The sequence below is a fragment of the Schistocerca nitens genome, chromosome 5, assembly GCF_023898315.1.
Source record: "Schistocerca nitens isolate TAMUIC-IGC-003100 chromosome 5, iqSchNite1.1, whole genome shotgun sequence".
Taxonomy (NCBI): Eukaryota; Metazoa; Arthropoda; class Insecta; order Orthoptera; family Acrididae; genus Schistocerca; species Schistocerca nitens.
Window position 1 is genome coordinate 411,994,229 of NC_064618.1, and position 21,015 is coordinate 412,015,243.

The 21,015-nt window shown below is 40.0% G+C and overlaps 1 protein-coding gene across 3 annotated transcripts in view; it reads left to right on the plus strand.

Moving 5' to 3' along the window:
- LOC126260047 (DALR anticodon-binding domain-containing protein 3) overlaps positions 1-21,015 on the plus strand; it is an 86,906-nt gene that overhangs the window by 35,275 nt on the left and 30,616 nt on the right. For all 3 annotated transcript variants that reach the window (XM_049957233.1, XM_049957232.1, XM_049957231.1), the window contains exon 3: positions 8,238-8,512. In XM_049957233.1, the coding sequence (XP_049813190.1) occupies positions 8,238-8,512 (275 nt within the window). The remainder of the gene's footprint in view (positions 1-8,237; positions 8,513-21,015) is intronic.

A 21,015-nucleotide genomic window follows, 5' to 3' on the forward strand; every position in this document is an offset into this window, starting at 1 on the left:
TATGTATAACTTTTATAAATGTAAGTAGACGCACCAAATGTAACATCTACAGGTTTGCGTGAGAATGGCACCATGACCGAAAGAAGCTTGTAATAAAGCAGCAGCATTACTAATGAAACGGTTTGCAGCTTACCTGGAATTATTCATAACAAAAAAAAAATTTAGACACCACTGTTCATGTTGCATCATTAGTCTCTTATTTATTGATCTCATTGACTGATATCAGATGATTATCCAGTAATATGTGAGAGAAAATTTTGCTACAGCTGTAAATTTTACGTTGTAAAACTACTTCTGATTAAAGTTACACTGCCTTCTGTACATCAATAAACTAGATTCATTTAAAGTCACTGCAGTTGATAACAGGGAAATATTTCACCATCATAATTGTCACTAATGAGTTACCATGTAGAGTGTAGTCTAACAGTAATAAGCTCTCTCTGCATTTCTCATTATTTATCTGCTATTGCTACAACTGTGCACAGATCATCATAGTCCACAAAGGCTTGAAAACTATCAAAATAATGCATTGTCATTAAAAGCATTATGGTCAGTAATGGTCCTATCATGCACCCTTGATGATGATCACTTGGTTCTAGTTTATTTTAGAAGTTTGTTTTCACCTTTGAACATGGTTAATAGATCCAAAATTTCAACACTATATTTACACAAATTATTGTTAAAAAGTTGGATTTAATCATGAAATATTGAATCATAGGTACATTTAACATGACAGCAATGTGCAATTTATATCGTGAAATAAAAATTCAGTTGTGTCCATTTGTAATTTACTGCTGCTATAGTTCTGTAAGTTGTCATTGTTTCAACTGGTTTGTTCTGGTCCTCCATCACTTTCTATTATGTACTACTCTCTTCACATCTTCGATGATACTGTAAACTTAACATCTTACTGCTGAGCAATGCTACTTTGCATTGTGACAGTGTGAGGCTAACAAACAGAAGGTTAACTGTTCCTTAGTGTGAGTTCTGATAGCTGCAGGCTGTATATGAAGCTACCACCGCTTCTGAAGTGCTGCCATCTTATGAATGTTTTAAGTGCTTCTAGAGCAACCTTCCAAGTAAAAATACTGTGAAAAGGAAATTTGCTACCCACAATATAGCGGAGATGCTGACACTTGAAGATGTTGTTGTTGTTGTTGTTGTTGTTGTTGTGGTCTTCAGTCCTGAGACTGGTTTGATGCAGCTCTCCATGCTACTCTATCCTGTGCAAGCTTCTTCATCTTCCAGTACCTACTGCAACCTACATCCTTCTGAATCTGCTTAGTGTATTCATCTCTTGGTCCCCCCCTCCGATTTTTACCCTCCACGCTGCCCTCCAATACTAAATTGGTGATCCCTTGATGCCTCAGAACATGTCCTACCAACCGATCCCTTCTTCTGGTCAAGTTGTACCACAAACTCCTCTTCTCCCCAATCCTATTCAGTACCTCCTCATTAGTTATGTGATCTACCCATCTAATCTTCAGCATTCTTCTGTAGCACCACATTTCGAAAGCTTCTATTCTCTTCTTGTCCAAACTATTTACCGTCCATGTTTCACTTCCATACATGGCTACACTCCATACAAATACTTTCAGAAATGACTTCCTGACACTTAAATCTATACTCAATGTTAACAAATTTCTCTTCTTCGGAAACGCTTTCCTTGCCATTGCCAGTCTACATTTTATATCCTCTCTACTTCGACCATCATCAGTTATTTTGCTCCCCAAATAGCAAAACTCCTTTACTACTTTAAGTGTCTCATTTCCCAATCTAATTCCCTCAGCATCACCCGACTTAATTAGACTACATTCCATTATCTTCGTTTTGCTTTTGTTGATGTTCATCTTATATCCTCCCTTCAAGACACCATCCATTCCATTCAACTGCTCTGTCTCTGACAGAATTACAATGTCATCGGCGAACCTCAAAGTTTTTATTTCTTCTCCATGGATTTTAATACCTACTCCGAATTTTTCTTTTGTTTCCTTTACTGCTTGCTCAATATACAGATTGAATAACATCGGGGAGAGGCTACAACCCTGTCTTACTCCCTTCCCAACCACTCCTTCCCTTTCATGTCCCTCGACTCTTATTAACTGCCATCTGGTTTCTGTACAAATTGTAAATAGCCTTTCGCTCCCTGTATTTTACCCCTGCCATCTTTAGAATTTGAAAGAGAGTATTCCAGTCAACATTGTCAAAAGCTTTCTCTACGTCTACAAATGCTAGAAACGTAGGTTTGCCTTTCCTTAATCTTCCTTCTAAGATAAGTCGTAAGGTCAGTATTGCCTCTCGTGTTTCAGTATTTCTACGGAATCCAAACTGATCTTCCCCGAGATCAGCTTCTACTAGTTTTTCCATTCGTCTGTAAAGAATTCGTGTTAGTATTTTGCAGCTGTGGCTTATTAAACTGATTGTTCGGTAATTTTCACATCTGTCAACACCTGCTTTCTTTGGGATTGGAATTATTATATTCTTCTTGAAGTCTGAGGGTTTTTCGCCTGTTTCATACATCTTGCTCACCAAATGGTAGAGTTTTGTCAGGACTGGCTCTCCCAAGGCCGTCAGTAGTTCCAATGGAATGTTGTCTACTCCGGGGACCTTGTTTTGACTCAGGTCTTTCAGTGCTCTGTCAAACTCTTCACGCAGTATCGTATCTCCCATTTCATCTTCATCTACATCCTCTTCCATTTCCATAATATTGTCCTCAAGTACATCGCCCTTGTATAGATCCTCTATATACTCCTTCCACCTTTCTGCTTTCCCTTCCTTGCTTAGAACTGGGTTTCCATCTGAGCTCTTGATGTTCATACAAGTGGTTCTCTTATCTCCAAAGGTCTCTTTAATTTTCCTGTAGGCAGTATCTATCTTACCCCTAGTGAGATAAGCCTCTACATCCTTACATTTGTCCTCTAGCCATCCCTGCTTAGCCATTTTGCACTTCCTGTCGATCTCATTTTTGAGACGTTTGTATTCCTTTTTGCCTGCTTCATTTACTGCATTTTTATATTTTCTCCTTTCATCAATTAAATTCAATATTTCTTCTGTTACCCAAGGATTTCTACTAGCCCTCGTCTTTTTACCTACTTGATCCTCTGCTGCCTTTACTACTTCATCCCTCAAAGCTACCCATTCTTCTTCTACTGTATTTCTTTCCCCCATTCCTGTCAATTGTTCCCTTATGCTCTCCCTGAAACTCTGTACAACCTCTGGTTCTTTCAGTTTATCCAGGTCCCATCTCCTTGAATTCCCACCTTTTTGCAGTTTCTTCAGTTTTAATCTACAGGTCATAACCAATAGATTGTGGTCAGAGTCCACATCTGCCCCTGGAAATGTCTTACAATTTAAAACCTGGTTCCTAAATCTCTGTCTTACCATAATATAATCTATCTGATACCTTTTAGTATCTCCAGGGTTCTTCCATGTATACAACCTTCTATCATGATTCTTAAACCAAGTGTTAGCTATGATTAAGTTGTGCTCTGTGCAAAATTCTACCAGGCGGCTTCCTCTTTCAATTCTTAGCCCCAATCCATATTCACCTACTACGTTTCCTTCTCTCCCTTTTCCTACACTCGAATTCCAGTCACCCATGACTATTAAATTTTCGTCTCCCTTCACTATCTGAATAATTTCTTTTATTTCATCATACATTTCTTCAATTTCTTCATCATCTGCAGAGCTAGTTGGCATATAAACTTGTACTACTGTAGTAGATGTGGGCTTCGTATCTATCTTGGCCACAGTAATGCGTTCACTATGCTGTTTGTAGTAGCTTATCCGCGTCCCTATTTTCCTATTCATTATTAAGCCTACTCCTGCATTACCCCTATTTGACTTTGTGTTTATAACCCTGTAGTCACCTGACCAGAAGTCTTGTTCCTCCTGCCACCGAACTTCACTAATTCCCACTATATCTAACTTTAACCTATCCATTTCCCTTTTCAAATTTTCTAACCTACCTGCCCGATTAAGGGATCTGACATTCCACGCTCCGATCCGTAGATAGGCACAACAAAAAGACTGGTACATAGTTTTTGGCCAGTAAGGCCTTCATCAGAATTAGACAAAACACACACACACACACACACACACACACACACACACAAAACTCACTAATTGTTCCATGTAAAAACTTATTTATGGATTAAGAGGTTGAAATGCACCTACAGTTTTTTTCTGTTTACCTCTCTTCTTCATGCCAGAGTAACTATTCCTGACTGACTGATGTACAGCTAACACATATATTTTTCTAGTAATGATTTACTGCTTATTAATCACAAAACTAAAATTAATTTTCACATGTCTTGTACTTTCTTAAATCCAAACTGATTGCTATTTTGGGTTTCCTTTTCATTTAGTTGTGTATTATTTAAGCCAATAGTTAAAACAATTGAAAATTGTGATCTGCCAGGCAAAACACTCCTTTGGCTGATACAGACATTGAGTAGAATATCCTTCCTCTCAGGACACAATGAGAGACAGTTGAAGCCTTGGCTGAAGGATGTTGTTCAGCTTTTCAAGGCAGGGGTCATACTGGGTGATCAGAGAAGTGCTATTCGGTGGCTGGTTCACTGGTGCCAGAGGAGGAGATGTCGTGGGGATTTGTTTATGGAGGAATTAGGTAGGATATTGCCTGTCAGTAAAGGCTCTGGTAAGGATATCTGTATGTTTTGACACTACAAGTGCGGGATTCACGAGTGGCAAATCTGTAGGGAAGAGAATTTCTGACAGTGAATGGGTGGCAGCTGTCACAGTGGAGGTGGAGGTACTGTTGGTGCACTTCATATGAACAGAAGTATTTATGGAGCCATTTGAGAGGTGGAGGACGACATTTTGGAAGATGGCTTGTTGAGATGAGAAGGAGGAGGTGAAGTGGAGTAGGGAGTGGGTGTTGAGGTCACAGACAAAAGAGGAAAGGTTGTCCTTGCATGAGCCCACATCAAGAAAATTTCATCAATGCATTGGAACCAGACAAGGGGATTTAGGTGTTGTGTGGATAGGAAGGATTCCACTAGATGACCCATAAATTAATCAGCGTAGAATGTTGCCAAGCGAGTCCCTGGGCAGTACACTGGATTTGTTTACAGATTAGCCGTTGAAACTGAAATAATTGTGGGTCAGGCTGTGGTTGTCTAGGACTATTAGGCAAGAGGTGGTGGTTTTGGTATTAGGAGGATGTTGGTACCTTGCAGTAATGGGCATGAAGAACATTGGTGTAGAACAACCTTTCTCAGACAACTACCCCTGACTGTAGTCAGATATTACCCAGTACCCCTCCCCTCACCAACAACATCATTAACACTTAACTAATCTTTGTAATGAATAAGAATTTCCTTTGAATACTTTTGTTTTGTTTTTAAAACAATGGAAATAAAATATTTCATTTTTGTAGGTATCTTGTTGAACCAAGAATTAATGAGTCAATGAGACAATTAGTATTGTTTATTTCTAACATCCTTTCTTTTTTTTATATAGACTGAAGAAAGTCTCAGTGCACTGTGAGTGATGCCTAAACTTTCTTCTGCACATTTAGGCAAGAGATCTGTTACAAAACTTGCTTCCTCTGCACAACTCCTCCCTACTGACATTTTCTTCCCCACACCCTACAGTGTCACTTCAAATAACCAAGTTAAAGTGTGTGCACTAGAATTGGGCCCACTTGTTGCAAATCACTTGATTGCTGGACTCCTTACTTGTGAACCGGCAGAAATTGGAAATCTTCATGCTGCGAGTGCTTTGTGTCTGATCACTGCCACTAATAAAAATAACAGCGACAATAATAATACTTTGTAAGGCCTACAATAGTGTAATAGCTACTGTGTAGTTAATTTTGTGTTGTTCTGTTGATTAGTGAATTTATTGTTGTGACATGAATAATGAAGCAATTTCTAATATACTGCGGGAACTTCCTAGAACCCAGAGAAGGCAGTTTCATGAGATGCATAAGTGATGAATATGTCCCAATTTTACTGTCACAGATGCATGGTAAAAAGTAGCGTGTATGTGTGTAGTGGGTGAAGTATGTGATGAAAATGATGTCTGTACATTTGTTTCATAAGCTATAACTTCCATTACATTTTGTCATGAATTCGTGCTGATATTTGGAAAGACATATAGTTATTGCTAATATGTATTGCTGTCTTACAAAATAATCATAATAATAAAAACCTTTTAAAAATTATTTCATTTCATGGCCGAAACACTTTTACCTGTTAGAAAATTACATTTTACTCCTAGGAGGGTAATTACCCTTCAGATTGGGAGCCACCGTTGTACAAGGATGCCACATCTGTAGTGACCAGTAAGGTGTCTTATGGTAACGGGACAGGAACTGCGGAGAGGCAGTGAAAGACATGAACAATGTCTTGAATCTAGGATGGAAGTTATGGACAATAATCAGTCTTGCTATGGCCATGGGAGTGTGTGTTAGGGGGTCTGTATGGTTGTATGTGTGAATGTGTGTACTTTCACTAGAAAGAGAATAAGAGCTCAAAAGCTACTGTGAATACTGTTTTCTGTTAGTGTGTTAATGTTCCACACAGATCTGCTTTAGGTGAGTAATTGACTTTCCCTTGTTTTACATATTGTTTCATCCAAGAATCGTCATTACAATCATGCACGTACATATTTGTATGAGAGGACTGGTCTCACTGTGACTCATTGATGAAGGATACTATATTTTTGCATTTTGTGAGGTGCACAAATTTACGTTTCTGAGTACAGCAGCTTCTTTCAGATTGTACTTCATGTAGGTGACTGCATCATCTGTAGAAAGTTTTAAGTTGCTACTAATATTGTCTGCTAAGTCGTTAGTAAACAGCACAAACAGTGAAGGTCCCCAACACACTTTCTGTAAGGTTTTCATTTAGTTTCGGGTGTGAGTCTGGTAGCTGATAAGACCAAATAATAAGTTAATGCCCACTGCTGAAACTTGATTCTTTAATTGTAATTACTGTAATACTACTAATCAGAATTTGACGAGTGAAATGTTGTTGAATTTGTCTCTTTTTAGAACTATGAAATTACCTACAGGAATTACCGTAGTTCCATTTGAAAAAATAAAATTGATAGCAAAACCTCTGCAATTAAAATAGCTGTGTATCTTAAACAGTTCCAGAAGTATTGAGGTGAACAGCTTAGGTGAATCACCCTGCACATCCATAACATGTTTTCATGTAATATCTTTGTCAGTGCTGCTGCTAATATTATTTGTCTGGACACTTGTGTCACATCTACCTTATTTATATTGCATAGTCTTGGTATGGAAAAATCAAGTTTTGACAGGAATCAAAAAGTAATGAGTCGATGGTCACAAAAACTACAAAAGTAGAAAGGAACCATGATTGAGAGAACATGCCACCACTAACCTTAATGTGTATACAATTGAATTTGCTGTCTCTGCATCATTATTTATGTTCCATTCAAGACTGTTGGTTAATCTAATAATAAATTTTGCTTTATTCATGTTTTCAAGTACTTATTACAGCATGATGAAACCAACTAGGCCTCTTACGCAAAAACTTTTTTTCTCCCTGGCAACTCCTCCAATAGTTGCAAGTCGCATATTTATGATTCTTGTGTACATAATCAGTTACTTCTACTCAATGGAGGCTTCGGTAAACTAATAAAACTGATGTCATTTCTCTTATGTAGGACACTGCTGACTACCTGTTGTGCAGCCGGACAGGTAATAAAGGGACTGGATGTTAAATTTCTCCCTTATGTGTCAGAATCAGGTTTCTGGAAAGAACCCCATTTATTTGTAAATAGCTCACTTGCAAAGCATTAAAAAATTGCTGTTCCATTCACTCTGGGTATGATTTATTTATTTCATATTGCTCCAAAAAATTGATAGCGACGAAGATATTGACATTTGTTAAACTGGCCATAACCTTCTGAAGATGACAAATTGATTTGCTGGAACCAGTAAAGCGAAATGAAAATATCAGTGCAAATGATGACTGAATTTTATTTTGAAAAAATTATGCTAGTTAGATGAGTAATTTATAGCAGCAGTACTATCATGAAAACTATATAATGGCATGATCTCAGAATGGTAAAAAACTGTTCAAAACTTGCCTTTACATTTGTAAACAATGCACATATTTAAAATGTTATTGCAGTAGCGGTATCCATAAAATTGTCTTCAGCAGATTTCTTAGTAAAATAATAATCAATATGAAGAGTAAATGTATTGATACTGACATTTACTGGCAGTTTTGTTTCAGGGGATTGTCATTGAGGCCTCTGTTTCAGAAGGAGATGATATGGACTTGAGCCAACTGAGGGTTAAGTACCTGAAAGATTTTGCTGTCAGGGCAGCAAAACAATCAGGTTATAACACATTTGACAGTAGTGAGGCATTTGATTGTATTGGCTTCATACTGACTACAAAATCCAGTAAAGATCTACCAGACAGAATGAAAGCAGTTATTTGTGGAGCTGTTGTTAATGCCAAAAGTAGAACAAAAGAAACTGACATGTTGGCAAAAGAATACTTACGGTAAGTATTATAAATATCAATTAATATTTGCATCTGTTTCAGGGGCACTGGGTTTTGTTGTTTATTTGACAGTTCTGGTTATCAAACTAGTTTTACAGCATCTATAGTAAAACACGATTCTGCCTCTAAACATAAAAAAATTGTTATTTAATAAACAACTGCAAACCAGGGAAAGAGGTTTGGGTCACTTTTCCATAATCTTTCATTGACTGTGTGAATACTTGTGTGTAATGTGATATCATGTATTTTCAAACACTTGAAAGTGCCACAAAAAACGCTTACTATGACATCAGTTATAAACTTAATTTGTGATTTTTATAAAACTTCAGTATCCTCATTCAAAAACAATTGTTTCCTAAGCTCATTGAATAATTACATGAAAAATAGATATATTTTGAGAATTTTCAGATGCTTGCGAACATATAATTTTGAGAATTTTCATAAGTTACAAGTGTTGTGCACATATTGTAACTAACAAAATGTGTTACATTTAGTTTTCCTTTTTAACATAGGTATACTATCTGTATTTATTGTAAGTAAATATTTTCAAGTTTGTTAGCAACTATAACCCTACAAAAATTTCAGAAAATAGGTAATTTTTATTGCAAGTTTTTCTGTCGCCTTAGTAGTATCCTAATTCTTCAGTTATTACAGGGAATAATTTATACTTTCAGTTCAATAAATACAAAAATTAAAAGATAATCAACAGGCTCATTTTAAAGTTATTTGTTTACCATTTTGTATAACATTGCACCAACCACAGTGCAGAACCACTATGAGTGCTGTTCTGAAACATGGTTTGGGTTAGTTGGCATTCACAAGCAGCTAGATATCCTCTTGACTACTGTCAAATGATGGAAAGCTGCTGCAAATGAGTGGTGGAAGAACTTTGGAGAGTCGCGTTACAGGAATACTTTGAGTACTGTCCTCTCATGTAGATCGTCTCTCCTCCACAGGAAGCATGGGATCTATCACTACTTCTCCAGTTGACTGCAAGTGATGTATCAGTGGTAAGGCTAGGTGCCAAGTACAGGGTAGACAGGGAGCAGAGAGAACTCATTTTGTTGTAGCAGTCCATAAACAGCAAATATGAAGTGCTGTCTTCCATTGAATCTCAAACTGAGCCAATGATGTCACGTCACTTGTTGAGAAACCTGGTGTGTCCTGTGTCAAAAGAACGCATGTGTAAAAGTGGAAGACTTTAAGTAATCATTGGCAGTTCAAATGTTTGGTAAATACTGATACCCCTTAGGGAAATGGAAACAAGGGATGGGACGCAAGACCAGGTACAATCAATGTGTGTGCCTGAGGGCCTCATTCATTTTTATGATGGGGCTATTCTGGCAGCAATTGGGGGGAATATAGTACAACCTTTGCAGACTGTGGCACACATTGGGAGAAACCGTATCTATCATCTGGGCTCAGAGATCATACTTCGATCATTCCAGTGATTTGCAGAGAAGGCTGAGAAGACCAACCTTGCACATGGAGTTTCAGCGAAACTCAGAATTTGCAACATTGTCCTCAGAACTGGTTGTGGCCCCCTGGTTCTGAGACAAGTGAAAGGATTGAACCAGATACTTAAAAAGTTCTGTGACATTCTAGGTTGCAACTTCCTCGATTTGCGATTTAGAGATGAGTACTGTAGGGCTCCTCAAATGGGTCAGGTGTGAATTACATATTAGAGGCTGCTACCCCCTTGTAGCTGACTGTACGTGGAGCAGACAGAAGGGTTTTTCTAGGTTAGGCGAATCTCGATCCAATCTCTGTAATGATAGCTGTAAGGGACATGAAAGTGTCAGTGTAAGATACAAAGAAATGTCCTCCTACATGCAAAAGTATTAAAATCCTAGTGGTTAACAGCCAAAACATTCACGATAAAGTGCTGGATGTTAAAGCACTCCTAAAAAGCTGTGGAGCTCACATTATAATAGGTACAGAAAGCCGGTGAAAACATGAAATTGATCGCGAGATACTTGGAAAAACTTGAATGTATATTGGAAAGATATTCTAACAGTGAAGGGAGGTGGTGTATTTGTGGCAGAAAACAAGAAACTCTAATCCACTGAGGTAAAAATTGAAAGTGCACGCAAGGTTGTCTGGGCAATACTCAGTAATTGTTCTGAAGCCCACTCACGATAGAAATGTATTGGATCTAATAGCAACAAATATACGTGACCTGTGTAAGAATGTCCACATCAAGACTTGTATCAGTCACTATGAGACAGTTTTAGCAGGAATGAGTACCAGAGCACAAAGGGCAACTAAAACAAGTAGAAAGATTTATTTACATGTTCAACAAATTAGAAAGGAAAGCAGTAGTTTCATTTCTCATTGAGGAACTTGAAACATTAGTTCACAACTGGAGCATGTAGTGGAGCTATGGCTCAAATTCAAAAGAATATTGACTACACACTGGATAGAACGTACCTGGTAGAACAGTTAATGATTGGAGAAACTATCCATGGTATACAGTCATTGTAAAGAAGCTTCTAAAGCAACAGAGACTACTGCACAATAGCCGTAAAATAAAACATAGAGCTAGAGACATGGTGATGCTGAATGAAACACATTTGGCTGTCAAGAGTGCAATGCGTGAAGCCTTCGACGACTGCTGTAGAAGAATATTATTGAGGGATCTCTCACAAAACTTAAATAAATTCTGGTCATATGTAAAGGCTGTTTAGTGGTACAAAAGTGTCCAGATACTCATGAACAAGGAAATAGAGGGTAGCTAAGTAAAAAGAAAAACATTGAACTCGGTTTTCAAATGTTCCTTTACAACTGAAAATCCAGGGATATTGTCCCAATGTAATTCTCACCATTGCAAAGATGAGTGATACAGTTAGTGTCACTGATGTTGAGAAGTAGATGAAAATGCTAAAATTGAACAAAGCTTCAGGGCATGATGAGTTAGCCCCTCTTTTAACTATAATCTACCATAGATCCCTCGAACAAAATTCTGTGCCTATTGTTGAAAGGAAACACAGGTCGCATCTGTCTGCAAGAAGGGTAGCAGAAGTGATCAATGGAATTACTGTCTAATATCTTTAACATCTAGTTGTTGTAGGATCTTAGAACACATTCTTTGATCAAATAGAATTTGGGATCTTTAACAGAAAGATCTCCTCAATGCCATCTAGTATGGATTCCTAAAACATTGATAGTGTGAAAACGAATTCACACGTTTCTTACACGATACCCTGAAAGTCGTGGATCAAGGCAGATGGGTAGATACATTATTTCTCCTTTTCGACTCAGTACCATATCAGCATTTATTATCAAAAGTGTGGAATTTTTTGTAGGTAGGAAGGCATAATGTTTCATGGGTGGAGAGTCATTGACAGGTGCAGAAGCACCCCACGGAAGTGTGTTGGGACTGTCACTGTTCACGTTGTATATTAATGACAATGCAGACAATATTAATAGTAACCTCAGACTTTTTGCAGATAATGCAGTTATCTGTAATGAATTGCTGCTTGAAAAAAAGCTGCACAATTACTCAGTCAGATCTTGACAAGATTTCAGTGTGGTACTGAGTGCAGCGGGTTTCGAATCCGCGCCAGACCGCATGGAACTCGATGACCACGTGCTCCTGGCCCAAGTCTAATGTGAGGGTGCCGCTGTGGAGCCCGTGGTCCCAGTGGCCAAAAGCAACATAACCTGTCGTGTATTTAGGCAGCTGCCTCTCAACTCAGCGAGTTGTCACTTGATATCTCGCTCACAGACATTGTGTTTATGTTGCATGTGCTTATTTCCCATTTACGAGTAGATGTTGTTTTGATTTTGTGAGGTTATCTCTTGTGTCCCCATTCCGTAAAACTTTGTTGTTGGCCTTGGTGTCTTGCTCGGTTGTCTGTCGTGCTTCTCCTTCAATTTCTGTTCGTCCATCTTGTTTGTTCACGGTCCGCTCCTGTTCGGTCACGCTGCGTTTTCATTTGCGGCAACCCCGCGACTGTTCCTGTCGCAGCTACAACAGGTACAAAGTTGGGTAACTTGATTTAAGTGTTTATAAATGTACGATTATGCATCTCACAATCAAAAAAAAAAAAAAAAAAAAAAAAACATAGAATGCTACAGCTACAGTATCAGCGAGTCAGAGTTAGCATAGGTCAGTTGTAGGTAAAGTAGGTGGCATACATTGGTGTATTGGTAGAATACTAGGGAAATACAATCAGTCTATAAATGGGATTGTTTACGAATCATGCATGTGGCCCATCCTATAATATTGCTCAAATGTGAGAGATCCATATCAAATAGGACTAACAGGGGATATTGAACGACATAGAGAAGGGCAGTAAGAATTTTCAGTCTTGTTTGACCTATGGGAGAGTCACAGAGATGCTGAAAAAACTAAATTGGCAGACCCTTGAAGATAGACGTAAGCTATTCCAAGGAAGCATACTTAAAGTTTTAAGAACCACCTTTAAAAGGTGACTCTAAGCAAATATTCGTATTGGAAGTACCCTCTGCTACACACTTTAAAGGGGTTTGCAGAATGTGGATATAAATTCAGATTGTTCATTACTACTTCAGCCACACAACAAATCCAGTTATTTTTTACCATTTGTTAATCACCCCAAAACCTTGTGCAGGATGGGCATTGGGCACAATAAGTAATTAGGTCATAACAGTGGATGAAGAGCCCAGATTCATATTCCATTGTACACCTAACAATTAAATGTAGTAATTTTTTCGTAATAATTTTTTAATAATTTCTTCATAATGTGGGGCCACAGTCATAATATATTTCTTTAAAGTCAGTACCACCATTAAACTGTTTTTTATTTGCAGTGTTACATTTACACGGTCATGATTTCGGCTTTGAAGTGCCATTATCAAGTGTTATACAGTGCCTAAAATGGCATACTGTCGTATTTAAAATACGACACTTGACACTTAGCCAACTGTCATTCAGTCAAGATGGTATACTCAGTGATAAAACAAAGCAGTAGGATTTACCAGAAATACTGACCCTTACACAATGTGTCTAATAGTGTATTTCAAATATGACAGTATGTCATCTTAGGCACTGCATAACACTTCAAACACTTGATAATGGCACTTTGAAGCCGAAATCATGATCGTGTAAATGTAACACTGCAAATAAAAAAACAGTCTAATGGCGGTACTGACTTTAAAGGAATTAAATGTAGGTATCAAATAAGTCAAAGTCTATACTTGAAGTAAATGAATGGTCATGTAATGCTTGTCCATTTTTTTTTGGGGGGGGGGGGGGGTTGTTCCTGGAGGGTATGAAGGGGTGTCAAAATAATGAGAAGAACAAAAGGAAAAGAGACAAAGTTTTAATGGTAGGCAAAGAAAACCTCGTTAGTCCATTTGTCTATGAAAACCTTTTAATTCCAATAACCAATGACTCCATTATCAAAGCGAGATTTGAAAGTGTGTGGATTTCTCTAATAAGTCAACAACTAGGCTTCTGCTAATAATTACACTTGTAGCAACTTCATCTATGTTGTCCAGGGCACATGCAGCTGTGGACCAGACAGTTTGGAGGGGGGCATAAGCAGTATGACATCATTCATCGAACTTTCAGTGAGGTTGTATGATGTGATCCTGATGATGTGACACTAAAGGTATAAATTGATGGTGGTAGTGATATACTTTTTTGTCATATTCTTTTTTTTCCTGTTCTTCCCCCCCCCCCTCCCCCTCCCCCCCACCTCAGTCAAGATGACTGCCCATTTTCATTTGCAAGATTTTTGTGCCTGATCACTTTTATAAATCATTTACATTCAGTTATGTCAAATATTTCCATGGAGTTCGACATGCATGCTATAATTTTCTTTCTATCCAAAGTTACTGTATATTCTAGTCTGTCATTTGAGCTGGCTGTGGTATGGTGTTATTCTGCCTGTCACTTTCACTCTCATAAAGGAAGTTACACTCACCTGCCAATATGTGGTCCCTGACCATAAATCACCTTATTGATTGCTTCTTTTAATGGCAGAGGCAAAGTGAGAAAGTTATAGAACATGATAGGCACTAAATATGATAAAAATTGGCACATATATTGCAGTAAAACAACCAAACGTGAGGCAGCCCTGGAACAAATTTTCTAGAATGCACTCGCATATCTGAGAGACTTGCAATGAGGCCACATTGTTGCAGGACAAAGAATTAAAACAAGAAAATACATCAAAGCACATTGAAGTTAAACTAGATAAAGCTCATTCTCTAGAAAGTGAAGAATGGTTGAATGGGCATTCACAAGTATGTTTAAGAGACCAACATGACAGCACAAGGGAATGAACCATTTGTGCAGCCTCACCGCAAACATCTCAGGTTGGGGCACCTGTTTGGACGTGAATTCTCTGAACGAGAGGAAATTGGTATGTGTATGTGACTGCATGGCTCTACCTTACATTCAAACATAACAGTCAGAAACTGTTCAGGAAATTCAGCAGTTTTGAGCTCTTTTTACACAAACCAAATGGAGAATGCAAAGATTACTCTGTCCCCCTCCATTTAACAATCCCCCATTTAAGCAGTCCTTCAGTGATGTTCATTGGCCAGGAGAAATTACTCTAATTGCAGAAAATAATCAATTAGTTTTATGATTTGTTCATCAAATTATTACCAATGAGTTTGCAATTTTGTAGGCAACCCAAACTGTGCTCGAAATTATCACATTAATTTTATTTAACTCCTTGTCTCTTCGTGATTGGAACTGATGAGTACAGCTGTTGTGTCCCCACCCAGGACATTGTATGTCCTCAAAAAGTATCTGCATTATGCTATTCTATTAATTGTTTGTGGCAGCTTGTGTCATGTTGTCCTACTGTGTTGCTCCCTTCACAATATGAAATTTATTTCTGTATGTAAGGCTGTGTGTAATGTTTCTCACAGTTATTGAGAACAGTATTATTCATAGTATGTTCTCTGTAACTAATGTGCCAATACATTTTGAATACACAACTGTTTAGCTGTATTTGAAATCTTTGCTATTTCAGTTTTTTGTGTATCTCATTTCTTTATTAGTGCGGGAATTACTCATTGGCAACTTTTCTTACTTACTTCCCTAATATGTTAAAGAGCATCCAAAAACCTTTGTAATGCTAATTATCTTCTTAACACAACAGCAGAAACATATAATAAAAATTTTCTGGCTAATGTGGCATCTCATATTTCGATAAAATTGCAAGCTTTAGACAGTGCCCTCCATCCCAGTGTAAATTTCTTTTGATAGGATTTTGAAGCCTCCCCTCCATTCATCCTGCTTCTTCAATTATTTAGACAATACATTTTTAATTTGGTGCTGCTGCATACACCCACACAATACATTTACAGGAATGTAGAATGATGCCAAGTGGCCTTTCTTATGTGTATTATTTGAATGCAAACAAAGTCAGCTTGACCACTCAGTCCATGATTTTAAACCAGCTCCGATTCAGAAACTGTTTCTTCATACTGTCGACCTAGTCAGGAGGGTTGACCTATAGCTCAGCTTCCATTCTGCAGTGCAAATATGAGTGGTATAGGTAAAGTCTTAAACGAGCAAGGAATCGGACCTGCCTTCCAGCCACACACAAAAATTAAGAAATATTCTGACTTGTATTGGATAACCTTGATCTGAGAGTCCAAGGAATTTCTAATATTTCATGTGAGGGCGGCAGCAGTTACTTTGTATTAGTCTATACAAACTCTTGATTGCCATGCTGAACCTCAAACATAGATAACACAGTGATGTTAAAGCACAGCCTCACAGATAAAAATAAGATTATATTTGAGTGGCAAGGGCAAGGATGTTGTTGTACACTTTGAACTACTGGAACATTGTGGGAAACTAGACTGAAAAAGACTTCAGCAGACACTGGTTATGCACTCAGCAGTGTATGGAAGCAGGCACTTCGACAATAAAGGCCCACAGAGATGCACATCATACAGTTTATCACCTGCCTTTATAGGTAGTGCTAAAGACGTCACTGGACTGTATGTGCAAATGTAATCACGGTTTGGAGAGAGGGCCGTATCAGCTTTTGCTATCTCTTAGATATCATAATGCTGCCCTCTGGGTACAAAAGACAAAAAAGGGAACCCTGTCAGCTCTGTGAAAGGCAGACTTAAGTTGCCAATGAAGAGGATGGAGGGTCTCATTGAAAACTGAACATTTTATCTGAATGTCATCTGGAAAGTTAGGGAGGAATTTTTATCCATAGATTCCATTGCAAAAGATTTCAGTCAAACTAGAAAAAGGCAAATGGGGAAACAGTCCATACAAGTGGTTACCAGTAAAAATATGTACTACATGTGACAGTAAATAACATCTGCTCATGTGCAGATAGAATATGTTTCACATGTTGTGAAATTACTGCAAAAGTGAATGTGCTGTAAAATAACCATTTGTAGTAGTAGTTTTTTGAGTCCTCATTCTTCTGGTTGGTTTGATGAAGCCTGCCGCAAATTTCTCTCCTGTGCCAACCTCTTCATCTCAGAGTAGGGCACTTGCATTCTATGTCCTCAATTATGTGCTGGATTTATTCCAATCTTTGTCTTCCACCACAGTTTTTGGCCCCTACAGCTCCCTCTAGTACCATGGAAGTCAGTCCCTGCTGTCTTAACAGATGCCCGTCCTATCATCCTGTCCCATCTCCTTGTCAGTGTTTTTCACATATTCATTTCCTCTCTGATTCTGTGCGAAACCACCTCATTCCTTACCTTATCAGTTCAACTAATTTTCAATATTTGTCTGTACCACCGCATCTCAAATGTTTCAATCCTCTTCTGTTGCTGTTTTCCCACAGTCCATGTTTCACTACATACAATTCTGAGCTCCAAATGTATATTCTCAGAAATTTATTCCTCAAATTAAGACATACCTTTGATACTAGTAGACTTCTCTTGGCCAAGAATGCCCTTTTTGCCAGTGCTGGTTTGCTTTTGATGTCCTCCTTGCTCTGTCCGTCATTGGTTATTTTGTTACCTAGGTAGCAGAATTCCTTAACTTCATCTAATATGTGACCTTCAATCTTGATGTTAAGTTACTCGTTGTTCTCATTTCTGCTACTTCTCATTATTTTCATCTTTCTTCAATTTACTCTCAATCCATATTCTGTACTCATTAAACTGCCCTTTACATTCAGCAGATCATGTAATTCTTCTTCACGTTCACTGAGGTTACCAATGTCATCAGCGAATCGTATCATTGACACCCTTTCACCTTGAATTTTAATTCCACTCCCAAACCTTTCTTCTATTTCCATCATTGTTGCTTCAATGTACATATTGAACAGTAGGGGCGAAAGACTATATCCCTTTTTTACATCCTTTGTAATCCGAGCATTTCGTTCTTGGTCGTCCACTGGTTCCATCTGGTTCTTGTACATATTGTGTATTACCCATCTCTCCCTATAGCTTACCCCTATTTTCTCAGAATTTCAAACATCTTGCACCATTTTACACTGTTGAACGCTTTTTTTTTTTTTTTTTTGGGTCAACAAATCCTATGAATGAATGTGTATTGATTTTTCTTCAGTCTTGCTTCCATTATCAACTCCAATGTCAGAATTACCACTCTGGTGCCTTTACATTTCCTAAAGCCAAACTGATAGTCATCTAACACATTCTCAGTTTTCTTTTCAGTTCTTCTATTTATTATTCTCATCACCAACTTGGATGCGTGAGCTGATGAGCTGATTCTGCGATAATTCTCGCACTTGTCCACACTTGCAGTCTTTGGAATTGTGTGGATGATGTTTTTCCGAAAGTCAGATGGTATATTGCCAGACTCATACAAGCTACACACACACCCCCCCCCCCCCCCCCAGGGGATCCACAACTCTTTTGTGGATACGTGCGTAGCGAGCACGGGACCCCGAGCTGATGTGGCCTTCCTTCCTTTCCGGGCTGCATACCTTCCCTTTCCGCATCCTTCCCCATCCCCCATCTTCGCCCCCCCCCCCCCCCCCTTCACCTCTGGCTCTTTCTTTCCCTTTCTCTAGGGTTATGGTTTGTGCCTACGTCCGGAGACGGACGCTTGTAAATATACTACATTCTTCGCCTTCCTTCCTTGCTTGTAAGTCTTCATCCTTCCTTTGTCCTTCTCTTTTCCTTACCTCTTCTCTCTACCTTCTCCGCTGCGGCGTTTGAGACCTCTCTTCTTTCCTTTCCCTTTCTCTTTCTTCCTCCCTGTGCGTGTCTGAAGGCCAACCCACGCACTTCCATGCGTAGCCGGTGACGGGGTAACGCGTAATTCCCCGCCCCGGGTAGACAGGTAGGACACGTACGTACCCCCTGGTAACGGCCAGGCCCAGGGAGGGGTGATTACCCGAGCTGATACCTTCCGAAAGTGCCGATTGGTCCCTCCGTCCGTTTGTCGGGAGGTGTGACCTGAGGTGTGAACAATCACCTAAGGCGGGAGTGCCCTCAGAGAGGGCCCCCCACAAGGGAGGAGCGCGCCATCGGAGACGCCGGTAATCATGGGGGATTCTTCCGCAGTGGTTTCCTCACCTTCCACTATGTCTGCTCACAAACGTAAGTTCACTGAGTCTCAACAACAGTCAGTTCTTCCATCGTTGCCACAGTTCCTTGTTGTTTCTCGGTCTGACGAAGGTCACGACTTCTCCACGGTCAACCCTTTCATTATTCAGAAAGGTGTCGACGCAGTTGCAGGTCCTGTAAAGTCTTGTTCCAGATTACGGAATGGCACCCTGTTGTTAGAAACAGCCAGTGCCCTCCAGGCACAAAAATTGCTGCGTACGTCACTGCTACACACCTTCCCTGTCCGGGTGGAACCGCACCGTACCTTAAATTCCTCGCGTGGTGTCGTTTATACACGCTCCCTCGATGGACTGTCTGATGAAGAAATTCAGCACTACCTGTCTGACCAGGGCGTAACGGCTGTTCATAGGGTTATGAAAAGGGTTGACACGAACATCATTCCAACCCGCACTGTCTTCTTGACATTTGACAAAGTTCAACTACCATCGAAAATCAAAGCCAGCTATGAGATAATTTCCGTTCGCCCTTACGTCCCGAACCCTACGCGTTGCTATCGGTGCCAGCAGTTCAATCACACCAGCCAGTCCTGTTCCAATCCGGCCAAATGTGTTACGTGTGGCAGGTATGCCCATGAGGGTGCTTGTCCACCTCCATCCCCTCGCTGCATCAACTGTATGGGTGACCACGCCGCTTCCTCTCGCGATTATCCCGTTTTTAAGGACGAAAAGCTCATCCAGGAAATTAGAGTAAAGGAAAAGGTGTCGACCTTTGCTGCTCGAAAATTATTCACCAGTCGACAGCCCACCCTGCCTCAGAAAGGAAAATACAGCACTGTCCTTGCTTCTCCTCGGCCAACAAAGGAGGCGGCCACGCAGACTTGCGACCTCACCTTTAGTGCCACGGTCGTCAGATCGGCCAGCGCAAAGATCGCCCGTTCAACCTCACCACTTTCGCCTGCCCACTCTCTGGCTCACCCTTCATCGAGTTCTGCTAAATCTCGAGCCCAAAAGTCAGACACCAAGACTTCGAAAAAAGAGCATACTCGTGAAGAGTTTTTACGTACGGCAACTTCCCAACCATCGGTTCCTCCTTCCTCTAAACATCATACTTCCAAGAAGGCTACAAAGAAACCCAGTTCCTCTCCTTCTCCGCCAAGGCGTGTCCCATCTACAGCACCACCTGGCGGAAGTCGCCCTCGGCCGTCTTCTGTGTCGCCGAGGCGCACTGCTGGCGGCCGATCAACCGGCCGGTCGCTGGTGGCAGGAGCTGCTCCTGACCAACCTATGGATCAGGATCTTCTGCCTTCGGCTGAATGCCATTCCATGCTGTCGGTCGCAAGCTCTGAGCAGTCGTTGAGTTGACAGCGACCTTGGTCACATTCCTCCATTTCCTGTTCACCCTATGTCCATTATCCACTGGAATATCCGCGGTATTCGAGCCAATCGGGATGAATTGTCGATCCTCTTACAATCCTACTTGCCGGTCATCTTCTGTCTTCAGGAAACAAAGCTGCGTCCCCATGACCGCTTTGTTCTCCCTCATTTTCAGTCCGTCCGATATGATCTCCCCTCTGTTGAAGGCACTCCAGCACATGGAGGACTCATGATTCTTCTCCATGAAACTCTCCATTATCACCCAATCCATTTAAACACTTCCTTCCAAGCTGTCGCCGTCCGTCTTTCCCTTTCCGGATACACGTTCTCTCTTTGTACTGTATACATTCCATCGTCCACACCAATGGCACGAGCTGATCTCCATCATCTTCTTGGTCAGCTTCGACCCCCTTATTTGCTGGTTGGGGACTTCAATGCCCACCACCCGCTTTGGGGATCTCCACATCCTTGTCCACGTGGCTCACTATTGCTAGACGTCTTCCACCAAGCAGATCTAGTTTGCCTCAACACTGGGGTCCCTACGTTTTTGTCTGCCTCCACGGCAAATTTATCTCATTTGGACCTTGCGGTCGGTACTGTTCCGCTAGCTCGGCGCTTCGAATGGTTCGCCCTTGATGATACACACTCGAGTGATTACTTTCCATGTGT